Below are 21,022 nucleotides of genomic sequence, written 5' to 3' on the forward strand. Positions count from 1 at the left end.
CATGGAACAATCGGCCATCATTATCGGGTGATGCAGAAACTTTGACTGCTTGTACGGTCTGTTATCTGTTTCGTCCATGCCAGATCACCAGGCTGTCATTATAGCTAGAGGCAGTATATGGAACACATGGTTCACTATAAAGTTACATAAAAATGACCTTGTGTGGTATTAAGGAAGTGAGTATTGCCTGAGGCTATTTGTGGTTAAATGTTGATCCCTCATTATAAGAATTATTACTGTCGATTTGGTTGAAAAGGAGGTGAGACATGATCGATTCTGTTCATGAAGTGAAACCTAATGCAAATTAAACCAATGTTTTACCAATACCAACCTCAAATGACTTGGGTTAATTGTATTCAGTCCATCCTTGTGGTCATTTTAGTGGGCAGGATGATCAACCATCTTGCCAGCAGATGGACGATACCGGTCTCCCCGGATATACGCTTCCAAAGTCGGGTAGGGTGATTGCAACCCAGACAATAATATTTTTAAAAGTACTGTTTGTATGTAAACACTGCCGTTTTCCAGCTAGTATAATAAGAAACAAAATGGACTGAAATCTCAGTTTGTCCTATGGTGATTTCACAGGTCCGATTAGATTGCAATGTCATAGTAACGTAAGGTAAAATGATATTTAGTACTTACTCTTTATGGTTATACCGTGATACCAAATTGGAATTAATACTAATAGGATACTTGTACTTGTAGAACCGAATAAAAATCCGTATGTAACACTTACCTAATTTTGAATCATACACTGACGCCTACACCTTCATCAGAAGTTAATGAACTCGGAACAATCGGCAATAATGACGAAGATATGCTACGGAGTTATAAGACAAACAATCGATATTGCTGACGCCGTTGTGTAGCCCCCAATTGGTATATGTCATGATAATGTTGTGGTCGTTTAAGCTCCTTGAAACCAATACTCGTCGTATATAAAGTGGGCGTATTGTCACGTGACACTTTTGGGGGTGCAATTTAGCAACAATAACGGGTTTAACATATCGACTTACGCATGCGTATTAATATGATCATCATAATGCATTAGTATCGGTTCCCATTCTTAAGAATGAAGTGCACCAAGAGGACTCATCCGAATCGCCAGTATAAACCAATTAAATATATGAAGCGAATATAGTACTCAGCTGCTAAGATAACGCATTGTACACTTCCTGTTAGAAGCATGAGAGTTTCCACATTATGTGGTATAAGGTCCAATTTTGATCTATGGTTACATCTAGGTCACGAAATGTCATACAGGGGTAATGCTCTGATCTTTTGTACCAGATTAAATAGTCTGATCACAAGGATTAAAAATGTATATAGTTTGTGTCATCTACAACTTATCGTTATGGACTTCTCCTACAAAGAACCGCATAGGTATAAAATATCATATCACGCAACAAAATACGTCAAGGCCTTGACCTATTTTGCTGTGTTACCTAGGTAACGAAACATCCAAGATAGTGCAATCCCATCTTTATTTGAATTGTTTTATCAAAACAAACATTTTGACACCTCTTTTGGCAAAATCGGAGCACTTTGATGTTTTTGACCACCATAGAGTCAACACCCGTGACCTTGGACCTTTTTGTTTATAACTAAAGAGCGGTACGTCCTAGATATGTCAAACTATACATTTTCTGAATCCTTGTGACTCGAGAAATATATTGGAATGATTTTTATCACAATTTGAGCAAGTTTGAAATGTAACCCTTTGTAAAGTTCGATGACCTTTTCCCGCCCAAAGCTACTCCGGTTCAATTGCTATCAGGCATTTTATGTAGCCCATGATGTCAACTACCTATGGTAAAAGTGCAGCTTTCAGTGATTCAAGACAAGTGGTTCATTATATATGTTAAGAAATGAAGTACATTCTAGCGGTACCTCTTTTCTTATCATAAATAATGTACCGTTTGTCTTGATTCACTGAAATTCAAGTGTAGTAACTGGGTTCTTTGCCCCTATAATATACATAACCTTTGTTACCAGTGTGTTATTATTTTTTGAGAAAAATGCAAAAATAGTCACACATATATCAAGGGGTGTAGTACCACCTTAAGCTTGGTGAAAGTAATTCTCCATATCATGAGAGCATGAACAAACCGAGGTCACTCGAGGGCAAAGGTCATACATACTGCAGTTACTGTCCGTTTTCCTATACACAATACACAAGTGCTCTTACCATTGACGCGTAACCTCTACAAATAGCGTATGTTAGAAGTATGGGTAATTGCCTAGTATAACGTCGCTGTGTGAAAAAAAACCGGCCAATATTAAAAGTACTCTTCTGAAATTCTAGAAAATATAGTTTTGTAACATGTCCTAAATTTTTAGCTAATTTGGTGTTTGGAAGTATTCGCACTTTTGTGTTTTAGGAAGGATATGTAAAAGACAGATAACACCAAAAAATATGAATCAAAATTAACCAAAATTACACACAGGATTACTTTAATACTCTACTCAAAACACATGTCAGTAACCAAGCAGTTGTCCAACTGACACAACAGCAAAATGCACTGTCATGGGACAGCTTCCTGGACTTCCTCCACTTTCACAGCCCAACATTTGGCACCCAGCACAAAAAATCTGTGAGAATGCACACAAGATCCTTGCACAGATGATAAAACGGTGCTGCTTTCTGCTTTTCATACACTTTTTTCATGAAACAGGGCTGGGCTGTGAATGTGGTCCAGGAAGCTGTTCCATGTCAGTGCATTTTGCTGTTGTGTCAGTTGATAACTGCTTGGTTACTGACATGTGTTAAGAGTAGAGTATTGAAGTAAACCTGTGTGTAATTTGGTTCAATTTGATCATTGTTGATGGACAGGATTTCAAGATATGACCTTGTGAAAAATTATAAGTTTCTTTTTGAGCTCAGTTTATATAATTCCCGTCGATCATGCCACTGTTTATCCATGATGTGCTAATGTTCAAGAGAATATGACCCAAAGTGTTTGTGGGCATTATAACGCACCCACAACAGCTACAATATGGGTTATTTGAGGTATAAAGTGATATTGTAGGCTTTTTTACATTGTTGGGTTAACTGCATAATGTGTTGGCTATTTAGGGACTATAAAGCGGGTACACAATCCAACTAACTTTAAAAGATATACACATTGTTTCATTTTTTGTTTATTTAAAATAGAGATCATATTATGAGTATAGAGTTAACAGGAATTGATGCGAATAATATATGTTTCCTAAGTTCATAATGTCAAAGTCTGTCTCCGGGATCTGTCTCTGGTATTGTAAGGCTACACAATATTCCAGTACTTCAGTTGAAGCTCCACATGAACGTTGTATAATCACAGTCGTTCATTTTTTGAGTCCAACCATCTCTTCACTAATTTCCCATAAACGCATGGCTGCATTGTCATCTTGTGCTAGCTTGCTAGGTTGAGCCTCCGCTACGGCGCTGTAGCAAATCAAAAAGTATAAGGAAACAACGATTACAAAGGTGTCTATGATCATAAAACTGCTCTTTCAGAGCCATATCGCGATACAGGGTTGCCAAATTGGGCGACCTTTGAAGTTTTCCCAGCGGATTTTGAAAATTTTTTGTCTCATATAAATCAACAGTAAAGAGCCAAAATGGGCGACTTTTCAAAATCGGCTCCAGCGTCTTTGAAAGTAGCTTGCCGTTCCAAGTAGCTTGCTGTTCCTGTTTTTTTTTGTATAATGCTTGTTCTCTAATATAGTTTATTTATGATCTCATGTGCATGTAATTTCCAGAAAAGTTTAACTTGACTTGACTTGACTTGACTTGATAACTAATGGTTAAAAGAAAAATTAGGCGACTTTTTGAGGATTTGACCCGCAATTTAGGATGAAATGATTTTGCAGCCCTGTCGCTATAACGCGATAGAAATTATACGAGGGTGGATGTTTTGGTGTTTGATAAACAATAAAAATGTCTCACTAATCTACGGCTAACCTGGCGAAATAGCTGTTCACAACAAAGTCAGTAGCGTGGCCGGGGTTGGGAAAGGTGGGCAGAGTAAAAGACAAAATATATCACTTTAACAAAATATGAAAGAGAAAATCGGGAAGGCAAAGGAAAATAAAAAAAAGCATGGAGCAAGCAAGAGTCACATGCATGTGTGCAAGTATCAGAGCTATTCGAAAAGATGGAACAGTTTTGCCCACGTTCAGTCAGAAAAGATTGATCAGTAAAGCACACGAGTGTGAGCTATTAGAATAATAATTAAACCTTTAGTCCAATACATATTAGTGTTTAGTGTGCATTCCCCAAGACTCTATCAACTTTTTAGCTTCTTATAACACATTCAAGATGTTAACAAAAAATAAAATCCGGCACTTCGGCCATATTCAAGGTTAAAGGTCAACACAGTGGTCAAATTTTAAAGTTTTTCAAATCGACACCAAATTATTCCTCTCATCGCAAGGATTCAAAAAAAGGTATAGTTTGACCTACCTGCGACATGCCGTTCTTGAGTTACAACCAAAAGGTCAAATCTAGGGGGGGGGGTCAGTTTTTTAGTAAAAACAATTTTTTGAATAGGACCATAAAAGGAAGCTAAAAAGTTGGTTTAGTAGGGCCCCTGAGGGGATGCATATTAAACCCTGGTATGTACTGGACTACTTCTTTACGCGCAGGTTGTGGTTGCTATTAACTACTTGCACGGTTCCGCCATTATGCACAATGTGTGAGGAGACTGAGCCTCGAACTGGCCGAACACATGAATGAGAAGCAAACCATTAATATTACATTGTGTACAAAGTTATGTAATTATTCCTTTCATGTGATGTCAGTTCGAGGCTCTACTTGCACACAGCACTCAGTACGGTACTGACCAGCTTCTTTTGTTATGCATAGTCGCGCTGAAAGTCGATCGATACATGTTGAAATCAGCACAATTCAGAGTTAAACCTTTTTACAATGAAATTAATTTTCTTGGTCAAATATAAAGCAATATTTTTTTTTCTTCATTAATGTTAGTTAAAAACATAGTGCTTGGATATACCTATAAAAAAAATCTTCCGTGTTAAAATTAGGCATGAAATTGTGTCTTTCAGCGTAATATTTTTAGATTTTTACAGGCCTCAACTTCGCCCGCGAGCTTTCTTTGGAATTAATTTGTTTGCGTTTCAAACTAATATAGTGCGCTAAAGAAAGAGGGTTTTCTCTTTAAGGCACATCGTGTGGGTCTATATATTATAGTTTTGTCAGAATATCCGTTTTGATTTCACCTTTTTTTCATTTGCGACTGCCAAAATGTCCAATCAGTACTTCATTTCTAATATAACCAGCAGAAATAATCGATACATCCATTATGGCTTGTAAAATCATCCATCCATCACCCATGGATACATTTGCGAGTTGATTTTGACAAAAGTGATTGAAAATGGTGCAATCAGAACCGAAATTCTGACAAAACTGGTTCTAATTATGACATATATCTGTCTTTGTTTAGGATATACAGGGGTTGAACATAACTGGTACCTTAATTTTTGGCTTACTGTATATACATAATATAGCTATACGACCCAATAGCCCAATAGTAACCTAATAATCTCTACTTACTCATAGTACTTTCCTGACGAGTTAGCAACGCTTTCATCCACAGCACAGAATATGCTAGTCTGTGCTCCTTGCGTAGGCGTCTTAAAGAAGAACGCGTACGTAAACTTATTGAATAACAAGGGCGCCCAGAAGTACTGGTCAGCGGCTGTACGTTGTAGATCAGTCTGGATCGATCCGGGGTGGAGCGAATATGTTGTGACTCCTGTGCCTATAGTGGAAACGGTGTAAAACATACCCCTATTAGGGACTGTGCAATAATTATGAGCCGCCCGGGGGGAATTTCCGAACGGCCCGCCAAAAATCGCTTGTCGCCCCCTGTCGGCCATCCAAAAAATCTTTGCCCCCCCCCCCCGCTTTACACATGCCAAATTTTTGGGATCCCAATTTGCAAACCTTAAATGGTCTAGATATATGTTGCGAGCGCAGCGAGCAGGAAAATTTGCATATTAAAGCGTTTCCGTACTGTTTTCCTAAGCCTTTTTAGAGCGTTTTATTCAAAAGGCGCCCCATGAATGTGTGCCAAAAATCGCTTGCCCCCTCATAATTATTGCACAGCCCCTTAGCATTACAGTTGTGTGGTTAGAGCATGGAGGTATATAAATAAATGGAGAATGATCGCCAGAATTCTAATCTCCTAAGTAGAGATTATCCCGTTACCTCTATTCAATGAGTCACCAAACTTGAATTGACCAGCCACTTCAGTCAAGCTATTGATCTCCACGATGGTTATGAGCCTCTACCATGGTTCATTGATTGTCACTCCCAAAATTTCCTCATAGGAATTGACCCTACATTGACCCGTACCGTAAGCCTTGTAAAAGAGACTGTATAATGACGTCATCTAGTCAATCAGATGTTCAAAGTCACCAGTTTTGATAGCTTATAGTTTCAATGTATGATCGTGCGAAAACCCGAAGAAATTCGGATGTTCTGTTCTCAAGTTATGAAACTGTTTTCTACACTAGTTGTGCCGTAACTTGACAAATATACTTAGTTTTCATGTTCATATATTAAGCTTTTAAGGGGGTCTGAGGGAGTTCAAATATAGTGCAAATGAAAGCAAAACGTTTTTACCTTCCGATTGTGAAAAGATTATGTTGGGCCAATTTGGGCCATTTGAGTTACGAGCGAGCAAAATTTACCGGAAGTACTTCGGAATTCAAGCAAAAGTGATGATCAGACACTCTTTTCTAGAGAGAAATTGATATACGGAATGTATAGGCCCTACATACTTTGTTTAAACAGTTTCTCATAGTTTAGTGTATGATAACCGTGATTTTGGTTGAAGCTTCGGGTCAAATTGATTGAGTGACATGACGGATATGTCATGTTATTGTTTTTAAACTTTTAATTCTGTATTGTCATGAAATCGTATAGGCCGCCTAAATCATCATCATTAAACTTCTCATTTTATAATAAATAATTATCAGTATTTAGGCCTAAATGATTATATTAATATTATTAGGGGCTATCATTTTCTTTGGAGGAGGGGTTCCAAATATACAGGGGGGTCATATTTTGGGGGTAAAAAAGTCATAATTCAATTTTTTCATGACCAAAATGTAGGGAGTCACAAGATGACAACAGATAAGGTGTTTCTTTTTTCAAAAAGACTGATTTCTTGATGCAATTTAACTGAGACTAGTATACCTAAACCTAGGTATACTAGTCTCAGAATTTAACACTCAATTTTTGGCGAAAATGAGATTTTGATATCAAAATTTTATGAAACATGAGCACTTTCCAATAAGTATAAACTTCATTTTACCCCATTGAAATCAATGGCCAGTGAAACAGACTTCACAATGTAATCAGCTTAGCATAATCAATATAAAACCTGAAATTGCCTATTTAACAATAATTGGTCATAACCAACGTAGTACAATAGAGGCTTGGCTGGATCATTCTCCATTTATTTATATACCTCCATGGTTAGAGCAAAATGTGTTAATACTTTCGGCGAGAAAATGCATCGGTGTTTCTCGAATCTGTGAAACGCATACAATACAAATATTCTTTATGGTTGCTAATTGACGAAATGAACAGCTGTGGATATTTCAATCATAAATATTACAGAGAAAAAACTAAACAGTATAATTATTGGCTGTGCAATAAGTATGCGCAAAAGCCTGGGGCCTGGGGCCGGGAAAGGCAAAAACTCAAGTTCCGGTGTGCATCGCGCCTCCCCCTTGTATATGACCATGATGGCAATTAAAGCCAAGTCAAGGGGATTCCAGTGTTGAAACTTATAGGCCTATATGATAATATATGATAATATCCTTAGCACCAGAACCAAATGTGTTCGATCTTTGGACCGACCGTCGATGTTGCTTTGATTCTTGTCAGAGTTATTGGTAAACTTGCATTGTTTAATATCATTACATGCAAATATTCATACAATTAAGGGATCTAGAATGAGCGTTTATTGCGTTTCGACAGTATTTTTGAGGGACATGAGAGCACCTCAGACCTATCGAATTGCATTCTGAATACGAAGCATGTCTTTCTGATATCAAATAATTTTCATTTTTGAAAATCACAATATAATACAAATTTTATGACAAATTATAAAAATTTAATATTTTTCAAATTTTTGATATATGACAGTCCTCGAAGTAAATTATATAAATCTAATGATATATTCTTAAAGTGTATGTAGCTGGGAGGAAAAGCCGACGGTCAATTGAAAATTTTGACCTTTCATATTGAAGATATGGATTTTTTCCCAAAAAGACCTATTTTTTTTTTTTGGTGTTTTGGGGAAAAAATCCATATCTCAATACGAAAGGTCAAAATTTTCAATTGATCGTCGGCTTTTCATCCCACCTACATACACTTTAAGTATAAATCATCAGATTTGTAAAGTTTACTTCGAGTACTGTTAAATATCAAAAATATCAATTTTAATGATTTGCCATAAAATGTGTATTAAATTGCGAATTTCAAAAATCAAAATTATTTCATATCAGAAGGACATTCTTCGTATTCAGAATGCAATTCGATATGTCTGATGTGCTCTAATGTCCCAAAATAAATACTGTCCAAATGTTCATACCCCAGCCCTTAACAATATAGTCAAATAATTGATTTCCTAAATAATAAGGATGACCCCAAGTACCAGCGATGGTCGATATCGAAAGATCGAACTAATTTGGTTCTATTGCCTGCTAAGCATTACATTCCCAGCAATAACAATCCTGATCAAAAGTCCGCACGTTATAGTCGTGCTTTCGCCAAGGTCTTTTCCTGTCACATCATTTTGGTTACTACGAAGCTGGCTTTCCATGTTCACTCAACCTGTACAGTTGAAGGCCGTCCACTTATATTAATAGTAAGAATCAGTGAGTTCACCGAAGCAAATCGTGACCGTTGGGGTCCGCCCATCTATTTAAATATCAAAACCAGTTATGTCATTTACCATAGAAATTCTAATGCCTTCATACGTCCCTGGCAACAGAGTACAATAGGTCTGCAAGCTCCTGAAGTAGGACTAAATATCATAATAGTTGATCACTGGATTCTCATGGAGGAATTCTGCTTATTTGAACATTTTCATAAAAGAGAACCCCACCCCACCAAAACCACCACCCCGTCCTCATTTTACCGTCTCTTGGGCTCATTACAAAAGCAAAGCAATTATCAGGTCTTATTACCTTTGAGTCGTTTCGCTAGTGCTCTGGTAAACAGGATATTGGCTAGTTTGCTTTTCCCATAGGCTGCCATAGGGTCGTAGCTTTTCTTACAATTTATGTCATCAAAATCAATACCTAAATAGAATGAGAATCAAGAATTATTCTGTAATGTTAACTTTATCTGCTTTAAGCTCAACAATAATTATGTTTTTTTCACATTTTACGTAGTTTTATAACAAATTTATTTTCGGTGTCACGGCCAACATTGCTAGAGCAAAGATGTCATTTTGGCAAAATATATTAAAAACTATTTTACAATTATTTATCAGATGTGAAACTTAGAATGAGATTTCGAAGATAAGGGTAGGCATGCAAGTTTGCTCTGGTGAAATATTGAGACAGCTTAAATTGCCCATAGACATGCCTAGGAACAGTAACTATTAGACTACTTATTGTCTCGGTTTGTCTGTACAAAAAATTCTGAAGCGATTATCCAGGTTGCGATGGTTATAATTTAAAATAAGGTGATTAAGGTATTGAACCTGCATGAACTGGTATGATGATACTACAATGGTATAAGGTGCATCTTAAGACGTAGTGACCAGCGACTTGTAAAGCTTTTAAATAACAATATGTAATTACAATATATAGCTCTGCAACCGGGCTTTTTTTACTTTAAACTTTTAATATACTACTTACCACCAGCTGGGGTAAAGAGACTGTGTGCGGTTGATGAGACATTGACTATTCTACTTGGTGCCGATTTCTTGATCAGATCCAGAAAAAGATTCGTAAGAAGAAATGGTCCTAGATGATTGGTCCCCATTTGCATCTCAAACCCGTCCTCAGTTTCCCATTGAGGACACATCATTATACCTAAAAACGACGGACAAGGTTAGTATACGAATTTCATGAGAACACAATAAATGCTATACAATGATTTCTGCATTACATTACATACTCCTTAAAAAAATTGTCATATTTTACCAACGTTTTAGCTGAACAGTGAGTAATAACTCATTCAATCATAAAATTTCCAAAACGTGCTTCAGCATAACACCAATCCCGTTACCAACAGTCAACATTCGACAACCAATTGCCTCAGGATATATAATAGCTGAACTGAACAAGGTCATGTGATGTACCTGACCCTCCATCTGCATAATATAAATTACAGCCCCTGGCTGTATGACGAACTGTATAATAAGCACTTGGACACTGTTTTCACAAAACACTTTCAAAGAGGAGAAGAACATTTCAACGCCAACGCCTTCCCAATTTACATATTTTAGGACCCGGTGCATTTTCAAGACGCAGTGCGCCAATGAATTGATATAGTGTAGCCATTTTTGTGGTTGAGTCTTCGCGATCAATTATGGGCATCGACATCTCAACATCTTGCCATCGTCTTGCTCTGTGGTTTGTCATTCATTGTCCAATACCTTTATACTAATGTTTTTGTAGTACTTACTTGAGTTAAATCACCGTGAAAAATTTGTGGATCAGTCGATATAATCCGGCAAAGAATGCGTATCGAAAGTCATAATGATATAAAGAGTGATTCATCAACGAGCTCAAGAACAGCAATTTGTTTGGGTACTGTTGTCAAGTGTTTTAAGCCGGTTGCGTTAAATGTAGGAGTTGGGCCAATAAAGCCGACGAACGGGTGACTGAGCATGGCTTTTTATCGGGCAAACACATCTTTTGTTATTGCATATCGCAACAGTATAGTTACATCGTCTTGGGTCAGCGTCTTGGCTTCTGGGCACGCCGATGAGTTAGTCGGCGAGATTATGGATCGGGTCCTTAGTGAAACACAATCATTACGCTACTGTTCCCTTCAACAAATCAGTCCTATTTTACCAATATTTCAGCTGAAAAGGGTGGTCATAAATCATTCAACCATAGTACAGTAACCAATTACTTCCTGCTAACACCTTTTACCAAGTATCAATAATTGTCGGAAGCGAATGTCACGTTCTTGAAAGCTGGACTGAACAATGGATACTTACTTCCCTATTTTTGTTAATATATTGGCATAGTCTGTATTTCAAATTGCTAAACTTGTCGTTTTAGGGACAGCGAAATAATTCTTTGGGAAATAAAGCCGTCAAGAAGAATTACTGTAAACTTAAAGTAGCCTGTAGCATCATGGGAACTCGTAAAAATAACAAGTCTCACCTGCGTTATTGATGAGAATATCCAAGCGATTCTCTTCATCCAAGATCTTCTGAGAAAAGTCTCTGACAGATTGCAAAGAGGCGAGATTCAGTTTATGAACCACGATGTTTGTACTTCCTGTATCCTGACGGATTTCTTGTGCTGCTTTGTCAGCTTTTGATGTGTCACGACAGGCCAAAATCACACGTGCTCCTGTAACAAAAATAAGGCGATTGGTAAAAATTCAGATAAAAACGGTTCTTCGGCTGTCCTCCAGGGGTAAAAAGAACCATTAAATGGTCGTTTTAAAGATCCATTGAGGGTGCTCCATGTCGACTAAAAGGTAATATGTTGCACTTTTATGTTGAGTGAAATAATTACTCGTTTAACACTAAAATTTACTAAGATAACTTAAAACCCAATTGTTGAGATATTGAATCGTAATGTAGCCACTGTTGAAATTTGGTTTTCAAAACGACAGGCTATATATCAAAATGATTGTTCTGAATGCATAAATCGTTTCAAAATATTGAAAATTCAAAATCGATTTTACGTGAAATGTAATGATATAGATTTAAATAGTTAAATCTGTATCTACTTGAGCTATTGGTTTTGTTAGAGTTTGCTGTTGTATTTTGTCCTTTGGATGAAGGAAGGTTATACCGCGAATTACACTTATAGGAGATTTACTAGACACAAGTGCTCTCACTGTGAGCTACTGTGCCAAGCAAAAGGTATTATTTTATTCTCATAAGTAAAAATTATTTATATTTAACCTGACATTTGTATTAATTTGCATATTTAAACAAATTTGCCAAAAAGTTCCAGTAACGTAACTAAAAAAATATAAATATTTAAAACAGTCGGTGAAAAGTATTACAGCCTATATAAGAAAAAGATGCAGTTTACACTTCTTCATTGTTTACGCACATTGACGAATAACATTACCATATAGCAACGCTATAGCCTATAACCCGCAAAGTGACCATATCAACTCGAAGTGTGTAATCAAGTCGTATATTTCTCAATGGCATTTTGGCATTTCGCAAAATTCTCCGATATCAGTCCAAATTTTAAAACCAACTATAGAATAGTGGTCATGTTCGCCATCCCAAACCATGATGTAAACCATAACATAATACCTTAATCCTATTCCTAGACCCAATCTTATCCTTGGAACCAAGCCCTGATCATAACCTACGATCTACCCATTCGATAGACCATACACTGTCGATGACATCTTTTCATGTTTATAATTACCTCGTCTCGCCATATCTTTAGCAGTTTCTTTACCGATACCCGTATTGGCACCCGTTACGATGACAGTTTTTCCATCCAGTCTTGCTTTGCTTGTACATGATTTACCCACGATTGCAAAACGTCGAAGCAACAAGTAGCCTGCAGGATAAAATGGAGAAATTGCACAATTAGAGCAGGCTTTTTCACTTGGAATTTCTATCATATGTATTTTTAGATATTCATTAAACCTCATTGAAATGTTGAACTGGTAATAAAATAGGTAAGCTTTAAATATGTATGTAACTTGTGCAGACAGTTTAATAATTAAGGACAAAACTTTCCGTTATGTCTAAATCGCAAGGCCTCCGCATACCTCATACAGATAAGAACACTATCACGAGTGCGAGGCATGGGCGTCGATCCCGGGGGACAAGGGGACGGGTCCCCCACACCTTTCGGCAACATGACCCATGTTTTGTTCTTTTCAGCCACTTTTTGACAATTCAGGCCGATTACACCCCCCACACACACACCCCACATTTCAAGCCGGATTGACGCTAATGGTGCGAGGTACACTTACCGACTACTATTACGCCGCCAAAAATCAGCCAGAAAGACATTTTTGAATTACCTATAAAATAAAAAAAGAAAGAAATGATCACATAACAATAACCTAAAATTTATGTAGTAACTGATAATTAGTCACAATTATTGTAATCGGTCGGATTTACCTTTTTTGGGGCCCTGGGCCAGGCCAAAATTTGGAGGCCCCCAAACTCACTGTGCTGAGGAAGGCATGTGGACTCAAGTGGCCAAGTTTAAGATCGATACTGCATGAGATGCATTAAAATCTCGAGGAGGCGAGCATATTTTATTCTGATATTACTATGACATTTGCGCGCGAAAAAAATTAATTTCAGCTTATTTTAGCCCCAAATCAAGGTGAATTTTGCCATGAAAGACCAATGCGTGCGAAGCGTGCAAAATTGTGCAATTTTCTCCGATTTTTGGCCCAAAACATGCTGTACTGGGGCTAAAAGGAAGATGCACAGGGCAATTTTGGGGGCCCGGGCCCATCTGGCCCCCTACACATTCCCAAATGAATGCAGTGACCAGCCGGTGTTCACTCAGCTGATTGGCTGGAGGAGGTTAGATTGCATGAAACAACCTTGAAAGTAGAGCATGTCTCTACTTGTTTGCCTGTTGCTCGGGGGATTAATTTGCCTGATGCTTGGGGGATTAATTCCTTGCAAATCCAAAATACACGGAGCAATCTTTTTGCAAGGTGTGTGCAACAGGCAATTGCTTGGAAAATCGCCTCGTGTATGTCGGCCTTTAGCAAAAAACCCCCATAAATGCATACACTTTATAATCCGTCACACTAATAATTATTACTACTTATACGGCAGTCTTCCTCTTGTTGATTACAATGTTCTGTTGACTCAATGCTCACCGACTGATATATAGGCCTAATTCAATAGTGTCCTTCGAAGACCACTGTTCAGCGAAGTCCACTAAAGAATTGAATTTATATATCCTTTGCGTACAAATCCTTGGACAGATGATAATTTTCAAAATGGTACTTCACCAATCACTAACTTTCTTTAGGAAACAGACTTTTTACCACCTGCTCCACTTACATTGACAGATGTGTCGTTTCATAAACCAGATTTAAGCAGATCGACAGAAGATTAGCACCTTATTGCACTAAAAATCTCCTTCGTAATTGCTGGAATAGTAGCACTATATTGGCTATGCAAATTGATTGGCTCACATGTAACTTTATTTGAAGGCACACAGGCTCCAAACACATAAGAAAGCCTACTACCAGCTGAGACCTGACGACATTATCAGACATTGAGTATTATCTGCTATTTATCTGCTCAAGATAACGTCCAAATATATATCTATGATAGGGTTTGAAATTACAAGTTACTAGGACTATAAGTTAGCGTCTGAACAATATTTTTGCATGCAATAATTATGAACATATTATAATAAAACATTGGCAATTTGGGCGATGCCGAATCGCGTTAAGGGGGTACTACACCCTGTGGTAAATTTTGACTATTTTGCATTTTTCTCAAAAAATAATAACACACTGGTAACAAAAGTTATGTATATTATTGGGGCAAGGAATCCAATTACTACACTGAAATTTCAGTGACTCAAGACAAGTGGTTCAGTATATATGATAGGAAATGAGATACATCCTAGCGGTAATTTCTTATTTCCTTATTTCTTATCATAAATAACGAACCGCTTGTCTTGGGTCACTGAAATTCCAGTGTAGTAATTGGATTCCTTGCCCCTATAATATAAATAACTTTTGTTACCACTGTGATATTAGTTTTTGAGAAAAATGCAAAAATAGACACTAATTTATCGAGGGGTGTTGTACCCCCTTAACCTAATACAATTGAAGGTTACATTTTCTGCTTACAAAGTAGTTTTTGAGAAAAATGCAAAAATAGACACAAATTTATCGAGGGGTGTAGTACCCCCTTAAGCTTAATTACATTATAATACACAATATAATAGGATAATATTGAAATGTAATTGACTTAAGATTTTAAAACTTGAGAGTAACGCTACTGTGGGTGGTATACATACCGTATTTACGGAACAACTGGATACGAAAACAGGTTGTGGTTTATACAGCACACAGATCAACACACCAAGTGGAAATTAATATAGTTTTGTTGAATGGTTTTACTTGAATAGTTGCTCTGTAGAGCTCTGTACTGTAGCGGGGCTTTGAAGGTTACTATTGTGATTTGGCGTTTGCATGGTTTCATTATGAAAGAAAATGCCGAGTCATGGTATTCAACATCCCTAGTAGTCATGCATGTACATGGGTCATTGTCCTTTTACAACGCAGTGTTTGCGAGTGACGAAATGTTCACATTTTGGAATGATTAAAATCCGTGGTATATGAATTATATATTACGTAGGTTTGTCAATGTAATCGCCTCGATCCATTAATTGCAATAAAAAGCACATGACTTGCAATAGCAGCCCCACGCAGGGCGGTGGGTTCAATAAACTACACCCTGAAATCGACGGAGTCATTGAATTAAGGGGTGGGATAATTTGAAAGAATATGAGGAAAAATACAAGGAATCTGCTATGTTTACTACCTTTACTATGAGTTTTTGCCTAGAAATATTTATCACATGTGCAATATTTATTATGGAAATTAAAGTGGGAAGTCTTTATATTAATATTTATAATTAGCATGCCCGATTTTGTTTGCCGATAAATTCTTTATAATAGGCTTGTACACGTAGCGATGCATTTTAACCCACGCACTTTTTGAGGAAGATATTTCCCATCGTTTTGCAGAGGTACAGAACCTTGAAATAAACTGAGAATTATGCTAGATATTGACGACTTCGGAATGCCACGAAGGCATGTTCGAACCTCGTCAATACAGAAATTGTTCCTTTTTTTCACAGATATATTGTATTGTATTGTAAACCGCTGAATTGGACAATAATGCCACAAGGCAAGGAAAATGCACATTAAATGGAAGGCATAATTGACGACGTTTTAATGTGAAATGTGTACAATATTTTCCAACCTAATTTGTGAACATATTTGTAATTTTTACACATGACCCAGCTGGCACCTAATTGGAATCCGCTATATTTGCTGGTTTTGTAAGAGACAATGGATCAATTTTTATTTATTTATTTATTTATTTATTTATTTATTTATTTATTTATTTATTTATTTATTTATTTATTTATTTATTTATTTATTTATTTATTTATTTATTTATTTATTTATTTCGGCTTAAAATGGACAGAAAACTTTCCTGATAGGTATTATACACGTGTATTATTTTATCGTTTTTGGTAATTGTGGGTATAAAGATTCAAATTTGACAAGAATTTTACATTTTAAATAGAGGACCGCACCCATGGGTGTTATTTTATTTAAGACTTTTGGTTGTTATTTTTTACACTCATTTTAGACACAAGTCATTTTTGACACCTGGAAGGTATAACATTAACACCAAAACAACACCCCTGTGCGGTCCTCTATTGATACCAACCGGTGTTACTTTTAACACTCGGATTTTTGAACTGTGTAAGTGCCTGGTATTGTTCTATTGTTGATGTTTAAATGCACTTACAGACACTGTATTGTTACGAGTCGTACTTGACTCAAGGCCAAAATCACCTTTTACCCGAACTCACACGAATGCACAACACAAATACACTGTTTGATTATGCTAACAAAATCTAAGTCTTTAATTGAAAGCACGTTATTATTGGTACAATATGTGACGTGTCATGTCAAAAGGAGACACTTTTGGGCAGGATCGTAAATGGAGAAATAGCCAAAAATCTGCTGGTGGGTGATTTTTTCACAATTTGGGTTTGTTGCTAATTTGTGATGTTATCAATGTTAAAAATATTGTCTGATAGTTTCAGACCGGAATGTAACTGGCATCTTGTATTTTTGAGACATTTTTCAAGTTAATTCCCACTCTCAACATTGTCAATAATATTTTTAAAGGCCGATATCTCAATTTCCAATTTTATAATACCATAACTTCCGAACTCAATATCTTTGCTTAGGAATGGCCAAATTCATTTGGGAAAATGGCGTTGTGGAGCAAAATATCTCTATATTTAAGATATGTAAAAACCTCAAAATTCATAACCTGCCCAAAAGTGTCTCCTTTTGACATGACACGTCACATATGTGACAACAATGCACATACACAATACTCAAATATATTCACTCTTTATATATTTAGTACTTAGCCAGCATTCTTCTTCTTGGTGATCATAAAGTTCTTGCAATGTTCTGGACGACTGCTGTAATATATCCTTATTCATTTGTCCTGCGAAAATCAGCGAAGTCCTTTGTACACTTGCATTGATAAATCCTTGCGTATAAAATCCTTATACGAAAATGGTGTTCTCCAAACACGTTTATAACTCCTTGTGCAGTTCTCCTATACTAAACTCCTTGCGCCGTTCTCCTATGCTAAACTCCTTGCGCAGTTCTCCAAATTTAACTCCTTGCGCTGCTTTCTCCAAACTTGGTGCTATTTCCACCTTTCACACAATATCTTCAGGAAGCAGGACTGCGATGCAGTTGTCCCCACTTATTTTGACAGTTGCGTTGAATCAAAATACCAGACTTCAGCAAGTCGACAGAAGAATATATTTCCTTTCTTGGAAGAAGTACGTTCTTTGACGCATTCTAGATCTTCTCCGACAACACTGGCAAATAGTAGTGCTTTGACTACATAAAATATTTCTGGTTTGCAATTTCCTTTCTTTGAAGGAATTGGACTGTAAGCATATTAGCTAGCTAGCCCAGATCAACACTATCAACTGTGACAATAATTGTGTTTACATTTCTTATATATCAAGCCTGGGAAAACCCCCATTCTATTATGGACCATTTACTGCCTTCACACTATCCTCAATCAGGGAAATTCCCAAGTCTTACTTATAACATTAACCTTTCTCATTACATCACTTCCTTAGGGGAATTCCATTACATCACTGTCACTTTACAACCTCAGGGGGTTTCCAAATATTCCAAATTAGATATAATTCAACTTGTTTTGCTCAATTTGAGAGGGGAATCCCCCAAAATGTCATCACTCATGTAACTTTGTAAACAAAGATAAATCATCAAATTAAATTACTCAGGGCACATCACAGTATGTAGTTTAAATCAGTTACGAAATAACGGGACGAAGACAATCATTGTTTTAAGTTAATTGACCGCGTGCACACTTCAAACAAGTGGAATATGCAATTATAATAATTAAAAGTTCATTACATACATACATACATTTGAGGCATTTATATAGCGCTACATACATAAAGAGCGCAGCGCATATGACAAAAATGACAAAAATAACATGGCAAAAGATGAAACCAGATTAATTAAGTACAAAGAACATAACAATGACCACTGTGGAACAAACTATTCATAAGCAGCAAATAAGTAAGTTTTTAGACCCTTTTTGAAACCAGACAATGTATTTGATTCCCTGATGGTAGTGGGCAAATTGTTCCAAATGTGGTGCTGAATGAATAAAAGACCTGTTTGTAGCAGTTTTCAGCAACTTGACGCTGTTGATCTCAGAAAGACGTGTTGTATCAGAGGCGGATCTGAGGCCAGATCTGGCTGGACAATACAGAGAGAGCAGATCAGTCATATAAGAGGGGGCTGATCCATTAAGGCATTTGAAAATAATCATCATGATCTTGAAAATGATCCTCTCTCTGATCCGAAGCCAATGTAATTCTTGTAAACAAGGCGTAGCATGGTCCTGTTTTGTTCTGCAGCAAATGAGTTTGGATGCCCAGTTCTGGATTCTTTGCAACCTTTGAATATCAGATGTATTACTGCAAAGAAAAATGAAGGAAATAAATAAATAAAGAAAAGAAAAGTAAAGTAAAGAGAGAAGAGAAAGAAGAGAAGAGAAGAGAAAGAAGAGAAGAGAGAGAAGAAGAGAAGAGAAGAGAAGAAGAGAAAGAAGAGAAGAGAAGAGAAGAAAAGAGAAAAGAAGAGTAGAGAAGAGAAGAGAAAAGAAAAAATAGAGTAAAGAAAAGAAACCTGAAAAGAAAAGAAACGAGAAAAGAAACGACAAGAGAAGGCACCTACCACATCAGAAGCGAGTTTTCTTGTACTTCTACACATGTGATTTATGCACTTGGGTGTCGACGACATCCGCATATTCTGTACATCGGTGAAACTGAACGGCGTTTGGCGGATAGGTTCACCGAACATAGACGAGACATCCTCATACGTGACACCGCCAAACCCGTCCCTCAACATTTTAGAGGGGATAGTCATACCATCACGGACCTTACCGTTACCGCTCTCACCCAAGTGCATAATACTCACAAACGGAAAGTCGAGGAACAACGCATCATATTTAATCTTGGCACACTTCAACCCAATGGGATGAACATTCAATTTAATGTCTTCAACATCAATATTTAACTTTTCACATTACTTTCATCTTTTGCATTTCCTTTCTTTTCTTTTCTTTTCTTTTCTTTTCTTTTCTTCTTTCTTCTCTTCTTTTTTTCTTGTCTTGTCTTCTTTTTTCTTCTCTTTCTTTTCTTTTCGTTACTTTTCTTTTCTTTTCTTTTCTTTTCTTTTCTTTTCTTTTCTTTTTTTTTTTCTTTTCTTTTCTTTTCTTTTCTTCTCTTCTCTTCTCATTTCTTTTCTTTTTTCTTCTCTTGTCTTCTCTTGTCTTTTCTTTTCTCGTTTCTTTTCTTTTCAGGTTTCTTTTCTTTACTCTATTTTTTTCTTTTCTCTTCTCTTCTCTTCTCTTCTCTTTACTTTACTTTTCTTTCTTTATTTATTTCCTTCATTTTTCTTTGCAGTAATTTTGATTTGACCTTTTGCGTGTCTTCCCCCTTTGCGTTGCGCCAGACCTCGCGCCTTTCAATCCATGTTTTCACGCACGACTCCGCGCGCGACTCCTCGCGCGTTTCTGTGCTCTCCTCTTCCTTTGTTTTCCGGCACGCAAAAGGTCATCACTTGACAAAGGTCTATGACCGAAAATTCGTGTTTAATTTTGCTACACAAATAAATGTATACAAATGTGGTTTGACACCAAATATTTCTGCTTATGACAAAACAGGCGGAAATAGTAACATTTTGCACACGAATTTAAAAAGAATTGGCCATTGCTCATTAAAATGAGGCTAGTATAATGTACTCTTTCATTTAATGACATAAAATTTGACCAATATTGTAAGGAGCACTTGAGGTTTTGACTTTTAAAACTTACATTTTTTGTTCTATGACAGGTTTTTAATTTGTTTGATTTTGACCAACTTTAAATAAATATTCATCAAAAATTGTTGAAAATGCAACATTTGGATAAAAATTCACAATTACTTTCTTGTTATATCTATTTATTTATTTATTTATTTATTTATTTATTTATTTATTTATTTTGTTGACATGGAAGATCAAGCTGTTCATTTTTTTTTAAATTTGCCGTGCTAGATGGCTTCCTTGCATCATTTCTGAAAATGTATACTTTTATATGCTAATCATCATTACTTTTAAAGACACAATACAAAACAATGTCTAACATTTCCACTTTCAGTGATCCTACGTGTCCTTAACCATAACACGCAATGATCCTCTCTCTGATCCGAAGCCAATGTAATTCTTGTAAACAAGGCGTAGCATGGTCCTGTTTTGTTCTGCAGCAAATGAGTTTGGATGCCCAGTTCTGGATTCTTTGCAACCTTTGAATATCAGATGTATTACTGCAAAGAAAAATGAAGGAAATAAATAAATAAAGAAAAGTAAAGAGAAGAGAAGAGAAGAGAAAAGAAGAGAAGAGAAGAGAAGAGAAGAGAGAGAAGAGAAGAGAAAGAAGAGAAGAGAAGAGAAGAAGAGAAGAGAAGAAAGAAGAGAAGAAGAA

The 21,022-nt window shown here is 36.5% G+C and overlaps 2 protein-coding genes across 3 annotated transcripts in view; both read right to left on the reverse strand.

The window, feature by feature from the left end:
* LOC140139835 (uncharacterized) overlaps positions 1-2,236 on the reverse strand; it is a 28,634-nt gene extending 26,398 nt beyond the window's left edge. The window contains exons 1-2 of the mRNA XM_072161580.1: positions 740-2,236; positions 332-528 (exon numbers count right to left, since the gene is read on the reverse strand). The gene's annotated coding sequence lies outside the window, so the exon portion shown is untranslated. The remainder of the gene's footprint in view (positions 1-331; positions 529-739) is intronic.
* Positions 2,237-3,178: 942 nt separating this feature from the next.
* LOC140139836 (retinol dehydrogenase 13-like) lies at positions 3,179-15,436 on the reverse strand. Of its 2 annotated transcripts, none has more exons than XM_072161582.1 (8): positions 15,202-15,436; positions 13,169-13,219; positions 12,610-12,747; positions 11,371-11,562; positions 9,889-10,065; positions 9,211-9,324; positions 5,558-5,765; positions 3,179-3,419 (listed from the first exon to the last, which is right to left on the reverse strand). In XM_072161582.1, the coding sequence occupies exons 2-8, from the start codon at positions 13,206-13,208 to the stop codon at positions 3,404-3,406; spliced, it is 885 nt and encodes a 294-aa protein (XP_072017683.1). In that variant the 5' UTR covers positions 13,209-13,219; positions 15,202-15,436; the 3' UTR covers positions 3,179-3,403. The 2 variants fall into 2 exon arrangements, with proteins under 2 accessions (XP_072017683.1, XP_072017682.1); XM_072161581.1 differs by having other exon boundaries at positions 3,179-3,427; positions 15,202-15,428.
* Between the last annotated feature and the right edge of the window lie 5,586 nt (positions 15,437-21,022).

The sequence above is a fragment of the Amphiura filiformis genome, chromosome 18 (genome assembly GCF_039555335.1).
Source record: "Amphiura filiformis chromosome 18, Afil_fr2py, whole genome shotgun sequence".
In the NCBI taxonomy this organism is placed as follows: Eukaryota; Metazoa; Echinodermata; class Ophiuroidea; order Amphilepidida; family Amphiuridae; genus Amphiura; species Amphiura filiformis.

What these genes read in the sequence shown, in the direction of transcription:
- LOC140139836 (XM_072161581.1), bottom strand. Translation starts at nt 13,208, where the DNA reads ATGTCTTTCTGGCTGATTTTTGGCGGCGTAATAGTAGTCG. An exon ending in TATTCTCATCAATAACGCAG is followed by an intron (nt 10,066 to 11,370) that starts GTGAGACTTGTT and finishes CGTCGTTTTTAG; the next exon opens with GTATAATGATGTGTCCTCAA. An exon ending in TCTCTTTACCCCAGCTGGTG is followed by an intron (nt 9,325 to 9,888) that starts GTAAGTAGTATA and finishes CATTCTATTTAG; the next exon opens with GTATTGATTTTGATGACATA.